This window comes from Chenopodium album, chromosome 25 (assembly GCF_948465745.1).
Source record: "Chenopodium album chromosome 25, dcCheAlbu1.1, whole genome shotgun sequence".
In the NCBI taxonomy this organism is placed as follows: domain Eukaryota; kingdom Viridiplantae; phylum Streptophyta; class Magnoliopsida; order Caryophyllales; family Amaranthaceae; genus Chenopodium; species Chenopodium album.
The window spans coordinates 4,276,040-4,290,626 of NC_137858.1; the positions used below are offsets into that span (position 1 = coordinate 4,276,040).

The window sequence follows — 14,587 nt, forward strand, 5'->3', positions numbered from 1 at the left end:
CACAATTATTTAACATTATTTGGATTTGAAATTGACTCGACCCAACTTTACCAAACCAGACATAAACATCCGAATGGACCGAATCAACACCTCAATCCTCATCTCAGTATGATATTTTTATGTGTACCCTATTTTGTTATGGCCAACTCAGTATACCCGATTTTGTTGTATACTTGTAAGTTGTAACTGTCAATCTGCAATAAAAATCAAGGATTAGTTGGTCACATTGCACAACATATTGTACTCATATGACTTTTATCGTCTACTACACCAAGTAAACAACTTCTTTTTCTACACTGTAAAAAAAAACAGAAAAAGTTCAAAAAGGCCAAAAACGATGTTCAGACAGTAAAAACCAAAAAGAATCCGATGATATTTTCAGTTTGACTTGTAGTCAACATTCCCATCTTTAATTTCCTTATTTTTACTCCCTTACTATAAAAATACTTAAAAAATCTAAAATACCCTCACTTTTTTTCCTTTTTTAAAAATCATTAAAATAGAATAAAGATTTCAATCACAATTAATTTGTCCTCCACGTGTTAATTTCCCCTTCTTCTTCCTCCTTTTGTCCTGTCTTCTCATAATTTTTCCCCTTTTTTCTGCACTTTGGATTCTCCTTTCTCCTCCCTAAACGCCGCCGTTTCACTCACTACCTCTCACTCACTATCTTTCCTCTTTCTCTCTCCTCATTCACTCCACTTTCTCTCTCCTAAAATGGCAGAATCAACTCCTTCTTCCACCACTGCTCCTCCGCCGGAAAACCCATCTCCGGCAATACCAGAATCAGAATCTCCGGTGAAAGTAGCTGAAACAGAGACTCCTGTAGTACCTAAGGAAGAAGAATCTCCGGTGCCGGAAGAAGAATCTCCGGCGAAAGTAGAATCTGAAACAACCCCAGAACCACCAGTTGCAGCACCTGTTGTTCAGGTTGAAGAACACACAGAATCACAAACAATTACTGAATCTGAGGATACCCAGATTAAGGAACCTAAAAAAAGCAGCTTTATTCAATCAGCTGTTTCTTTTAAAGTGGAAAGTAATCTTCTTTCTGATCTTTCAGATTTTGAGAGAAAATCCCTTGAAGATTTTAAAACCCAGCTCAGTCAATCTCTATCTGATAAAACCCTTTTACCCAAATCAGAGAGATCAGGTACAAGTTCAGCTACAAATACTATTGAATCTGCTTTAAAAGAGGAAGATGAGAAAAACCCAGATGAAAATGATGGGGAAGTTTCAATTTGGGGAATACCCTTGTTGAAAGATGATAGAACTGATGTAATTTTATTGAAGTTTTTAAGAGCAAGAGATTTTAGGGTTAATGATGCTTTTTCAATGCTTAAGAATACCCTAGTTTGGAGGGAAAATTTTGGGATTGATAAATTAGTGGATGAAGATTTAGGGGATGCTTTGGAAAAAGTTGTGTTTATGCATGGACATGATAGGGAAGGTCACCCAGTTTGTTATAATGTTTATGGGGAGTTTCAGAATAAGGATTTGTATACCAAGACTTTTTCAAGTGAGGAGAAGAGGGAGAAGTTTTTGAAATGGAGGATTCAGTTCTTAGAGAAGAGTATTCGAAAGCTCGATTTCGATGCTGGTGGTGTTAATACTATTTTTCAGGTTAATGATTTGAAGAATGCTCCTGGTCCTGGTAAAAGAGACCTTAGGTTGGCTACTAGACAAGCTCTTCATTTGCTGCAAGACAATTATCCTGAGTTTGTTGCCAAACAGGTATAATTTCTTGAATGTATAGATGATATATTAGCATCATTAATCCTCTGTTGCTTTTATTGTTGTTGAGTTGCTGCCTACACTCTGAAATGGTTGTTAGTATTGTAACAATGTTGTTAGTAATTGGATGTTGTCCAATATATGTTGATTGATGTTGTCTAATATATGTTGATTGATGTTGGTGATGCTTATTATTGGGATGAAGATAGCTTGAATTTGTATTATAATTCGAACAAGCTAGTTGATGTTCATGTTAATTGCATTAGAACTTTGAGTCTACCTTTGGGTGTGTCAGTGTGTGGCAGCCTGCTAGTTGGCTTAATATCATAAATTGCATCCTAAGTTTAGGAGGTGACACTTACTTGAATTAGAAATACTCTTCTTAACTTTCATTTACCAAGTTTCCCCTTTTGAAAAATTCAAACATATATAGACTTCTTAAGGATGTAGGAAGTATAACTTTAAGGAATTATTGGTTCCTAATAGATTATGTTTTACGAAATTAATTCGTAGGTGTTCATCAATGTGCCTTGGTGGTATTTGGCCTTCTACACTATGATGAGCCCATTCATGACCCAAAGAACAAAGAGCAAGTTTGTGTTTGCTGGACCCTCAAAAACTGCTGAAACCCTTTTCAAGTCAGTACCATTCACCTCTTCCCTTTGATCTCCAGACTCCAGTAAATTTGATGGTTATACTAAAGTAAAATTTGTATTTTGGGTGCGACAGGTATGTATCTCCTGAGCAAGTTCCTATTCAGTATGGTGGCCTTAGTGTTGATTATTGTGATTGCAATCCGGATTTCACTGTGGACGATCCTGCAACTGTCCTAAACTTAAAAACTGCAACGAAGCAGTTTGTGGAAATCATATGTTCTGAGGTAGGTTTTTGCTCCAATTACTCAATTAGTGACATTACTTTCCTGTTTTAATGATTTAATTCTAAGTTTCATTGCTATTATTGGATTTTGTAGAAATGTATCATCGTTTGGGAGCTTCGAGTAGTGGGATGGGACGTCACTTACAGTGCCGAGTTTGTGCCTAGCGCTGAAAATAGTTACATCGTGGTTATACAAAAGTCGACCAAGATGACCTCAAGTGATGATCCTGTGATATCCGGAAGCTTCAAAGTTGGTGAAATTGGTAAGATAGTCCTCACAGTTGACAACCCAACTTTCAAGAGAAAGAAACTCCTCTACAGGTACAAAGTATTGCCTTTCTCTGATGAATGATGATGATCTTGCTCTAAGCTAGTTCAAGACAATTGCCAACATTGATATAAATGAGTGTTGATTTCCTTGTTCAATATGTAGATGAATTTCCACTTCAAATTTCATTGGTTCATATCTTTGTTTTATAATTTTGTTTCTTTTTTCAACATTCTGGAACTTTTTGACCCATTTTCTTTCCTTTTGGACCATATGTTAAGTGCTAACTGATTAGAGCGCTTGATTGGTTTTGGCTTGTTGATCCATTAGGAAAATAGAACCATAGGATTTGTGTTGAGTGAATAATGATTGTAAAAACTCGTGAAACTTTGATGTTTTAATTTATCTGTATACTTGTTTTATGGATGTTTATTTAATTATTGGAAGTGTAATTGCCCAACTAGAAATCCATTTCATTACGGGGCTAATTTCCGGGAATATCTTGGTAATAAATAAATACGTAGTGAGAATTACATATGTTATATCTCTGCCATTAGATGGTCCTTCAAAACCTTGGTGCTAAGTCACTTTCAGGTTATTATATCTGAGTAGTTCTTTCTGACATGATTTTCGATTTAAATTTCTGTAATTCTGTCACATTTTTTTTGTACTTCAAATACCATTTATATCACAAGGGTTAGTCTCTGATATGAACCACATCTCAATTAGGTGTACTGGCACTTTCAATTTATGTCATTTGAAAACTTTTCCTGGAAATTATGATACCCTTGACAATTATAGAATTATTAGACAACCAGTGTCTTTTGAAGGAATCAAATGATGCCAAGCCACCAACTTTCTAGTCTACACACACATTATTTATTATGGAGTATTCTAAGCTTGTTTTCTGCAATAAAGTTAAGCTGAAATAATTGTTGCTGATGCAAGATGCACTCTACTTTTAGAGTAAAACTGTATAAGTACCTTTGGCTTGTTTTTCGCTTGAATATCCCTTATCTAAACTCGTTATTCCGCGACGAAGCCTATGTAAACTTATTTGGCTTGCAAGTTTGAGTACAAGAGATGGGGAGGAAAATGGAAGTAGATATGGAAAAAGGAACATAAGGTCAATAGAATTATAGAAATGTAGAATAGCCAAATTTAGGTATTTTATGACAATTGTTGTAAAGTTATGTTTGAAAAATTCCAGAACAAAAATTTTTCCCAATCAACAAATCATACTACTTTCATCATCTGACTGAACTAACCAACCGCGTAGAGAAGCCTCTGGCTCTGTATTCAGGTCAGATGACACAACTCGAACCCTAGTAAGCAGCTTCTTTTTCTTTGAACTTGTATTACGAATGGTAAGTACCAGTTTTCCAGGCTCATCCACACTGAAACCTTCAGAAATTACTGGTTCATCATTCATTGTAAGCTTCCTTGGCCTTGATATAGCTGTCATGTAACTTCCCTTGGAGTCAGGTTCAAACTTTGCTTCATATACAGCGTCCCAACATATCATCCTAAGATCCCAGAGTACATTACAGGGCTGCAGGTTGCAGCAGCAAATAATGTAAACAATCAGAATATGGAATTCTTGTAGGAAACAGTTTCTTATAGAAGGTCTAAGAAATTAAACCTAGCAGGTACAGTATAAAATAGGTTCGGATATGACCAGATTCAAACGACTCCTTTGTCACTTCTAGATACAACAGGCATTTACCTTGGTGAAATGGAACTCTAGTCTCTGTGTGCCAGAAGGATTGATGGTAACATCAGGACTAACGTCATCAGTGCTAGATTGGTGAAAATCTTGCTCGCTGTCTCTGCTTAGACCGCCGTATTTCACTGGCACTTGTGCAGGAGATATGTATCTGTTAAATACAGGGATCATAAGATAGAGCAAGGATAAAAACTGAACAAAAAGGTAACTAGCTTAGGAACAAGAGGTGTTACTGACGTGAAAAGGGTCTCCATGGATTTTGTTTGACCTGAAAATACTACTTGGTTTGTGCTCCATACATCAAACACCATTGAATAAACCCGGCAATAATTTCGATACCACCAAGCAACATTGATCCACAACTGTAAGACAACACAAAAAATTCAAACCCAGAACCAGAAAGAATTTGTCAATTGTCAATGATGCAGCAAAATCATGAACTCATATAGCAAATCGAGTTTGTTAGATACCTGTTTTACCACAAATTCTGGATAATAATCGCTCAGCATTTGGAGATACTTGTAAATGACCTTGTACAGGTCTCTGTTGCCGTACCTTGTTAAGCTTTTAAGATCAATAACTAACAAAATTGAAGTTTCACCTCTTGTGCTACAAACAATCTTCCTGATATTCCTCTCTGTGAACAAGATTAGCCAACGAAAAAATTTCCGCCCTTCTTGGTCATCGTACGATGTAATCTGGCTACGATTATTGACCAAGACATCCTCCAAAACCAAGTACCATACAGGGCACCCTTCTTTGTCATAACCATGAGTGAACATTACACTCTTGTCATCATGAGTTCCAACGTCGTTTCTTAAGAGTAATTCAATACCTACTTCATTGCGCCAGAGAAGCGTGTTTGTGATCATAGCATATGCATCAAAAACCTCAAAATTCCTTGCTTTCAAGAACTTTAAGATCATAGTATCACTTTTATTATCACCAAGAAGAGGGACTCCCCAAACTGTAGCATGATACCCTTCAAAGGAGGAAACCTGATCATTTCCGGGGCCATTTTGGATGAGGCTTTTCAGATCATGTAAAGCTTTCTTTTGGTATTCTGTAAGTTTACTTGCCACCCCAAACTCTTCCCTGGAGAAGGAGGATGTTTCGCCCGATTTCTCACAAACATCCTCCATAGATTCTTCAGCTTAAATCATGCTATGTGCACTTGTGCATGGATTCTACTCCACATTTTAGGGAAAATTGTAGATGTTTCAAATTTTTTTTGTCAAACTTACTACCAATGCTAGCTGGTGGGATCCACAACTCCAAATCTTGTTGATTTGTGCACACAGTAAAGACTTGGTATAAAGCTAAAGCAGGCCTCCCATAATCTTAATTTTTTTTTTTTTTTTTTTAAGACTTACATACTGGTCTTCTCCCAAGAAAAGTGGAGGCTGAATTAGTCTGAATAACATGTTTATTGCTTTGTGTTTAGAATCAATCTAGTTCATAGTTGGGCCCAATTAATATGCGAAATGACTGAAGTACCCATTTTTTATGAGTCTAATCCACATCTTAATTAGCTTACTAGTATAAATATTCCTTAATTTCAAGTTTTCAACACCTTGATGTCAATAAATAAGGTTTCAACTCAACCCTCATCTCTAAAAGAACATTCACACGCATCACAAGTTATACAAGTACTGATATTACAATACACTTCAATTTAGTATAATTATATTCTAAACAAGTGAAGAAAGGCAGTTATCTTCGTGATCTCTTTCTGTATATATTAGCTAGTGGACCAATTGTGTTTAAAATAATACGGAGTAATTCACTGATCTATTCAGTTCAGTTCAGTCAGTTCAGCTCCTAATTTCCTTCTTTCGTAAAATATTCATTTAGTTCAGTTCAGCTTAGTTCAGTTCAGTTCAGCTCAGCTCCAATCAGTTCGGTTCAATTTAGTTCAGTTCAGCAAATGTGAACAGGCTCTGTATAAAAACATTTTACCTCAGTTTGAGATTGGACCATATTATTAAGCAAAAATACACTGAAATAAAAACGTTGCGCCTTTATTCGAAAAGTAGTTGAGCGCCGCTATTACATGAACATGGGCAATTGGACTGACCATAAATCATGCACAAAGAATAACATAAATCTTTAGTTACGTCCAAGACATAAATCTTTGGATTCTTCATCAACTTGTTATGGTTGTGCAGTTATGCATGTGTCACACAGCTTGAAAATGATACTCAAATTGTACCTTCGACTATAAAATATCTGGCCTAATTTGTGGAGTATACTCCAAACGGCCCCAAAATGGTCCTAATTTATACTAATTCACAACATATGGATCTTTAGCTATATTCAGAGTGTAACCAAATAAACTATCAAGTTTTTGGGTACAATGTTTGGAAGAACCTTTTATTTTTTGACATGAACTTATAGAGTTTAAGACAAATTTGGAAGAATCTTCAACTCGTAGACAAAGTTTCTTTAAAATTGGATTAAGATTGAAAGAATTTATGTTTTTGCTACAAGTTTGCTATTGTAGTGTCACTAGTGTGTCTCATTGTGTTGGACTTTGTCCTTTTTGCATGTATTTTGCTGTTTAATTGGAAATTTGGAATGTCTTAAATTTTAGTACTAAGCTACTACTATGTACTCCACATTATTTTACGAGAGTATGTTGGGTTATGTATGTACTTTTAAGCTTTTTTTCTAGTGTATTTTTTGAGTTATTATTTATAAATTATATACGAAGTATATATCTACTACGTATATTAATTTCAAATACGACGTATATTATTTTTATCACTTTATTTACGATATTTTATCACTTCACATTTATTACTCATAATATTTTTGACACAATATTGAGCTAAAATTGAAATTAGAGATATGTTATTACTTTTAAAAGACATTCTTGAAGGCACCCAAAATATAATTATGAGATACTAATCCATTAATTTGAAGGTGGTTAATTAGCACGGGGTTATGATTAGAATACAAATGCATGAATTTGAAAGTACATTAACAAATTTTATGCAAAAAAAGTGAGCATGTGTAAAATAATTGTGAAAAAGTGGATTGGATGTCTGTTGTTGTAACAGAAAATTATAACAAGTGTGGCTTTATAATCATAACTCCATCAGCCTTACTCATGTTTTTGGTCTGAATTTAAGCTGTCAAAAGCAAGATTAACTCAATTAATTCGTGTTGTTGCACAATTTCTCTCTGTATTTTTCTTTCTTTATTGTTTTTAGGGGAAGTTGCAAACTACTTGATCATTAAATAGGATTCAATTTATTGTCAAATCATTCCAACTATTTAAATACTCCGTAGTTTATTCATCATCAAAATTATATCTGGTTCCATTAATTAAATTTATTATTTTATACATATATATATTTCAAATATATAAATATTTGTAATAATAAGCATTTTAAAGATCAAGTAGTTAAATTTATTCACTATTGTCAAAGTTATACTTCGTATACAAGTATTAGATAAATAGTTATCATAAAACTTCAAATGATGCAAACAAAAAAGACGAGGGGAATATACATGCTGTGAAACGTGGGACACCCCTCTACATATTAAAAATCATCAAAGTGTGGGGAGTATCATTTGATTAAGGGTAACGACAAAACACGAATAGATTAATATAGGGATTAGCCAATCAATAAGATTTAGGACATGATGAGACACTATATTATTCGGATTCCCTAATAGTCGTCCTCTAGGATGAGGCATACATCAGTAGCGTATTTCATGTCATAAAAGCAATTAATCACTCAAATTAGGCTAAACCTAAACTAATTAAATACTTTGTATATTCAAAAGCTAAGCATAAATTGGAGATAGGACCCAAATATAAAGCACAAGTGTATGATTTTGATCTGATAAGGAAAATAAAAGTGTTTGATACTTTGATTTATCTTTTGTTTTCAAGTATGCTTGACAGATGGACTGACTATGTATTACCTTTGACAAATCCACATTTAGTATGAATCAAGATAATTAAAAGCAACCTACTTAAATTAGTGCTCTTTATCCGATTATGGTTTGTGTACAAACAACATTTCATTTTCTGAAAATATTTGCTTTTAAAGATATTTTGGTAAATCAAACGAATTGATCTTAGTGGATTTATCCATGGTAATTGCCATGCTAACCCGACATACTTGACTACAGCCCTGTTCTGATTGACTGCTGAGCTGAATTAAACTGAACATATTAGAGCTGAACTGAACCGAACTGATCGAGTTGAGCTAAACGCCTAAACTGAACTGGATATTTTATGAGAGAAGGAAATTAAGATAAGAACTGAATTGAATTGAACATATTGGAGCTAAACTAAATTGAACATATTGGAGTTAAACTAAGCTGAATTTATTGAAGCTTAACTGAACTGAACTGAATATAAGCTGAAAAGAACATGTCTTACGTCTTGTGCCCACATGTTATGCCTTGGCCAAGCACAACCACCAAGATCAAGATGTCTTAATTTCAATCTAACTTAGGTTGTGCTCTGTGTCAATCCACAAGCTTTTATATTTCGACCATTCCTCGAAATATATACGAGTATAATCTATTTTTAAAAATTGTTAAAAAGCTGTGATTATAATGACTTTGATAGAATCAATTATATGATTTATAGTTCAACAATAACACGTATCTATCCTTATGTAATCTATAGCTTGAGTATTGAAAATTTTCCGATGTATGTCACTAAATACATAAATCTTACCTAAGTGAGGTTAGAAGAAAGTTTGAAAAAATATTAAATTTTAACAATACAAGTATATAAGATTAAGAAGATAAGCTTGCACGAGCTGCCATCCCCATCAGATTGAAACATCAGTGAAAATTACATGAAATAATTTGTCCCTACATGATAACTTATAATATGTCAACAAATTATTAGTACCAATTAGTCTCATCTTTCAAAAAAGTAGTTGATCAAAACCATCAATTCTAAAGCTTCTAAATCAAACCTACTTATAATTAATTCATAAGAAAATTCTAGAGAGCATACTGCTACTAAATGATAATTATCCTTTAGAATTTGGATTTTTTTTTTTTTGTTTTTTGAGTGGAAAATTTGGACTTTAGTTATTGCATTAGGACCCTTTTGGTCCCTCATATCATGTTATCTACACAACACCTATAATCATAATGTTCATGTTCATATGTTGAAGTTGCTAAAGTTTATTCTTTTCACTTTCATTTTGACATTTACACCTTGTTATCATTTCCTTTGTAAATTTATAGGTATTTGATTCATTTCTAGATTGATGAAAAGGTGATATTTGAATTGAAGATGTAATGCCCTTCATTTTTGCAAGATTTACAAAATATCTTCTTCCCTTTGGATCAAATTTTTTGCATCCTAATAGAGAGTTGTCATGTATCTTTTGAAATTTTAGTTATATTCAAATTTCTTTGTTAAATGATTATTTCTTTTAATTATTTTTTATTACGTACGTACGAGTTACAATATAGTCTTAATATTTCAAAACTTGGTCATGCTAATTTTTTTCCTTATATACTTATAGTTGTAGTATATTACTATGTTCATATGTTGTACCCTACCTTAAAGATCAAAACTAGTGTTTCCCTCCCCAATATTTTGAACCCCTAAAGCTAGCTAGTCAATATATCATATACCAAAAGTTTCAAGGATTCAAAGTTAGATTAGATTCATAAACATAATTGCCCAAAACATGTTTTGGTTTAAAAATCCCAAAAGAATAATTGTCAAAATAGCCCTAAAATAGTGGGAGTAGTAATAAATATTCACCAAACACATGATCCAATCATTCAGACATGCAGCCCCCACATATAGGTTGGCCACATGCCAAAGGTTTGATCAGTTAAAGGAGCAAAAGATTACAAAAAGTCCTAAAATATGAAACAACAACAAACAATTTGCAAAAAATACAAAATAAAAACCAAAAAAATCATAAAATTTGGAATTTTAGCACAACTCATCAACCATAATAATTTAAAATTTACATAGAAATAGAATATACAGACAAAAAAGAGTATCAATACACAGTTTTTGCACCCCTTTCTTCCTCTGTATATGTCCTCCAAACATGAGAAACACAAGGACCAAGGACACACACCATGAAAATTAAAATTAAAAATCCAAGAAAAAAAAAAGAAACAAATAAATAAATAATAAATCCCAAAACTCCTTATATAAAAAGTAAATTTAACCCCCAAAAATTTAAAATAAAGAACTTATTAAAAGTCACTATGATTTTTTGAATGAATAATGGAAATATTTCTGATTAAAATCACTGAGAACCCTTGACTTTAGACCTGTAAAGGAGCTTCTTCTTCTTTGAACTTTGGTTGTCAATGGTTATGACCACCTTTCCTGGCTCAGTCACCTTGAATGTGTCACAAATTACTGGCTCATCTGCTGCTGTTACTTTCTTTGGCTTTGTAATATTTAGTGTGTATCCTCCTTCCTTTGCTGGCAAGAATTCCGCGCCATAGGTCACATCCCATCCAATTACTCTTAGCTCCCATACCAACTCGGTTTCCTACACCGTCACACATTACACACGTTAGTTCAATTTGAAACGAATCTAACAAAATCAATCGCTCTAATATATGTCATGGTATGCTAACAATAAATATTAAGAACGTTTATATATGTCACGGTATGGTAACAGTAAATGTTAAGAACATTATGAAACGGACAAAAAGTAAGGGAGGGGTGCAAATATACCTCAGTAAATGCAAACTCAATTGGGTGTTTAGTGCCAGGCTTGATGGTAACCTCAGTAACAGAATCAGCAGGTGAAAATTCATGTTCACCAAACTTACTGTGCCCACCAAATTGAACAGGCACCTGCTCAGGAGCTATGTACCTGTTTTTTAAATTTTTGCAGAACATACAAACAACATATTCATCAATAAATAGTTTAATAATTTGAGGAGAGAGAAAAAAACATTAACAAAGGAGACAAGTTTACTGACTTGAAAAGGGTTTCAGGAGTTTTTGATGGACTAGCAAACACAAACTTGCTCTTGCTCCTTGGTGTAAACACAGTCAAGTAAATCCAGTTGTATGCCAAATACCACCATGAAACATTGATGCACAACTATAAAATCAAAATAATCAAATAAATAAAATCAGAATAACACAATCAATGAATTATGACTATTAATTTAGGAAATTCCATTTTGAGCAATACCCGTGTCAAAAATCAATGAAAAGACATTAAATTTAAGATAAAGTTTCCACCTTTACTCAAACCCAGATAAAAAAAATCACATGAAAATCAAAATAAATGCAGAAAAGAATAAAAAATTATACCTGTTTAGCAGCAAATTCTGGGTAGTTATCCTGAAGAATCTCAAGAAATTTGTCAATAACCTTGTAAAGATCTCTCTTACCATACCCAGGAGAATTCTTTAAATCATTAACAAGAACAAAAGAATTAATTCCTTGAGGACTAAAATCAAGAGTTCTGATGGTTTTTTCAAGGAATTGAATCAACCATCTCAAGAACTTCTTCCTCTTTTCAGCATCAGAGAAAGTATTCTGGTAAAGTTCCTTGTTCTGAAACTCACCAAACACATTGTAACAAACAGGACGATTATGTTTATCAACTCCATGAGTAAACACAACTTTCTCATAATCATTTCCAAGGTCTTCATCCAACAGAGTATCAACCTCAAATTCCTTCCTCCAACGAACAGTGTTTCTGATCATGGTGAATGCATCTTTTACTCTGAAATCCCTTGCTCGGAGAAATTTCAGGAGAATTACATCAGTTCTTTCATCGGCTAGCAGAGGAATTCCCCAAATTGAGACCTCTTCTGGCTCCTTTGGTGGTTCGGGTGCCGCGGTTTCGGCTTCCTCCTTGGGTGCCTCCTCCACCGGTACCGCGGTTGGTTCGGGTGCTGATGTTGTTGCTACTTCAACCACAATTGTTTCCTTGATGTCTTCAGTTGTTTTCTCTTCCTCCTCTTTCTTCGCCGCCTCGGGTGCAGGAACAGAGACTGGAACCTCCTCTGTTTTCTTGGGTTCCTCTGTTTTTTTAGGTTCCTCTGTTTTGGGGGTTTCCTCCTTTTTAGCAGGCTCCTCTGTTGTAGGTGCTGCTGCTGTTGCTGGGGCCTCTTCGGTTTTAGAAGAGGCCTCTTCAACAGCGGGAGCAGGAGCAACCTCTTCCGCGGGCTTCTCTTCCGTAGAAGCGGCGGCAGTAGTTTGCTCCTCCTCCTTCTTCTCCTCAACCACCTTAGCGGGTGGCGGGGGTGGAGGGGAAGAGAACTCGTGCTTCTCGAGGGATTCCTGAATAAGCTTCTTCAAATCCTCGAGAGCCTTCCTCTGAGCCTCAGGAAGCTCGCTGGCAACATTAGTCTCTTCCTTAAAAGAGTCCTGTTTAGCGATCTTCTCAGGCTCAGCCTCGGTTGTCGAATCATCAACCGCCTTCTCGGGCTCAGCCGATTCAACAACCGGCTTCTCGGCTTCAGCTTCGGCTACAGCAACCGCAGCAGGTGGTGGAGGTGGTGGGGTTTCCTTCTCAACCGGCTTCTCGGCTTCCGGCACCACCACTTCCTCCGGCTTCTTGGTTTCAGCCGCCATTGATAATTCTGATATTTTCTTGTTGTTTTTTAGAGAGAGAAAAAGAAAAAGATGTTAAAATTTAGAGAGAGAAAGAGAAGATGAAGAGAGAAAATGAAGAAGAAGAGAAAGGGAGAAAAGGGGTTTAATAGTAAAGAGGAAGTCCGAAAAGGGTTGTGACCGTTGGAGGAGAAGAAAAACAGACTGTCAGAAACGGATTGCCAGCTAACAACTTGGACCCACTTTTTCTCTTCCAGCCTATTTACACTATTCTTACTTACCTTAAACATTTTTTTTTATGTTACTAATTTATTTAAGACTAATCTAATTTGGCAATTAGTGAATTTAATTTGGAAAATAACTGATTTTTTGAGAGGAAAGAAATCAATGCTATTAGGTGTCTTTCAATTTTTTACACGGTTTAAAAGAAAGCAAATTAAATGTGTTTGTATTTGTATATAAAATTGTTGCTCATACAATGAATTTTGTATCTTAACCATTTTTCTTACCTTCTTCATTTAGTTGTTGCCTTGAATAACATATAATTCTCTTGAAATTTAGCTGTCAGGTAAAATATCAATCTTCCGCGTTTATTTTGCTGGGTTTTAAATAAAGAGCGAACCGGTATACATTGTAGCTGTTAAATGACTAATGTAATACTTTGAATTGTACTCCCATAGTCCCATTGGCCCCTTAATTTTTTGTAAGATGTTGGAAATGGAATTGCATAAACATTGTTATGGTAACAAATTAAATATTACAAAATTAAGTTGTAGTGGAAATTTTTATATACATCCGGGTGCAACGTGTATCTAAGATTAATTTTGCTCATTTAATATTAACACAGATAAATTTTCATTGTCATGAATATAGGAGTATTGATTAAAATGAGCCAAGAACTAATCCATAAGATGCGGGGGGAAAAAAAAAAAAAAAAAAAAAAAAAGATATCTTAAGACCAAAAACACAATATACATTTATCACCTTGGTTGTATACTTATATTATTTAAATTCAAAATAACTCTTACAATTGTTAATATAATTACTATATGTCATGTTATTTAAACCCCCTTTTTTTTTTTTTTGTTGATTTATTTACTATTTTACAACTATTTTGTACACAATTTTCACGCTAATATTTAATCACATAATATACTACTCCTAATCTCCTATACAATGTTATTAGTCTATTCACACTCACACATTGCATGCAACCTCGAATCCTCGATGAAGATAGTGATGAACAAGTTGTTAAGATAAATCCTCTATACATTTCATACTTTGAAATCTATGATAAGTTTGAGACCATGAAGAAAGACCATTGTATGATATGCAATGTCTTTTTTCTTTATACTTGGAACAATTTTTATAGTACATACAATTCTAGTTATCTAACAAGCCCTATCCTATCCTTGAATGGTTGGACCTTGATACTTTAAAT

At 34.3% G+C, this 14,587-nt stretch overlaps 3 protein-coding genes across 3 annotated transcripts; 1 reads left to right on the forward strand and 2 right to left on the reverse strand.

Annotated features, from left to right (window-relative positions):
• Positions 1-586: 586 nt before the first annotated feature.
• On the forward strand, positions 587-3,303 carry LOC145614567 (patellin-3-like). Its single transcript, XM_081669624.1, has 4 exons — positions 587-1,734; positions 2,248-2,372; positions 2,464-2,614; positions 2,708-3,303. Exons 1-4 carry the CDS (start codon positions 718-720, stop codon positions 2,963-2,965), a joined length of 1,551 nt encoding a protein of 516 aa, XP_081525750.1. The 5' UTR covers positions 587-717; the 3' UTR covers positions 2,966-3,303.
• Positions 3,304-4,109: 806 nt separating this feature from the next.
• On the reverse strand, positions 4,110-5,749 carry LOC145613039 (patellin-3-like). Its single transcript, XM_081668105.1, has 4 exons — positions 5,078-5,749; positions 4,845-4,969; positions 4,608-4,758; positions 4,110-4,433 (listed from the first exon to the last, which is right to left on the reverse strand). The coding sequence occupies exons 1-4, from the start codon at positions 5,747-5,749 to the stop codon at positions 4,110-4,112; spliced, it is 1,272 nt and encodes a 423-aa protein (XP_081524231.1).
• Positions 5,750-10,552: 4,803 nt separating this feature from the next.
• On the reverse strand, positions 10,553-13,261 carry LOC145614566 (patellin-3-like). The gene is made up of 4 exons (XM_081669623.1): positions 11,896-13,261; positions 11,556-11,680; positions 11,305-11,446; positions 10,553-11,116 (listed from the first exon to the last, which is right to left on the reverse strand). The coding sequence occupies exons 1-4, from the start codon at positions 13,165-13,167 to the stop codon at positions 10,865-10,867; spliced, it is 1,791 nt and encodes a 596-aa protein (XP_081525749.1). The 5' UTR covers positions 13,168-13,261; the 3' UTR covers positions 10,553-10,864.
• Positions 13,262-14,587: the final 1,326 nt, after the last annotated feature.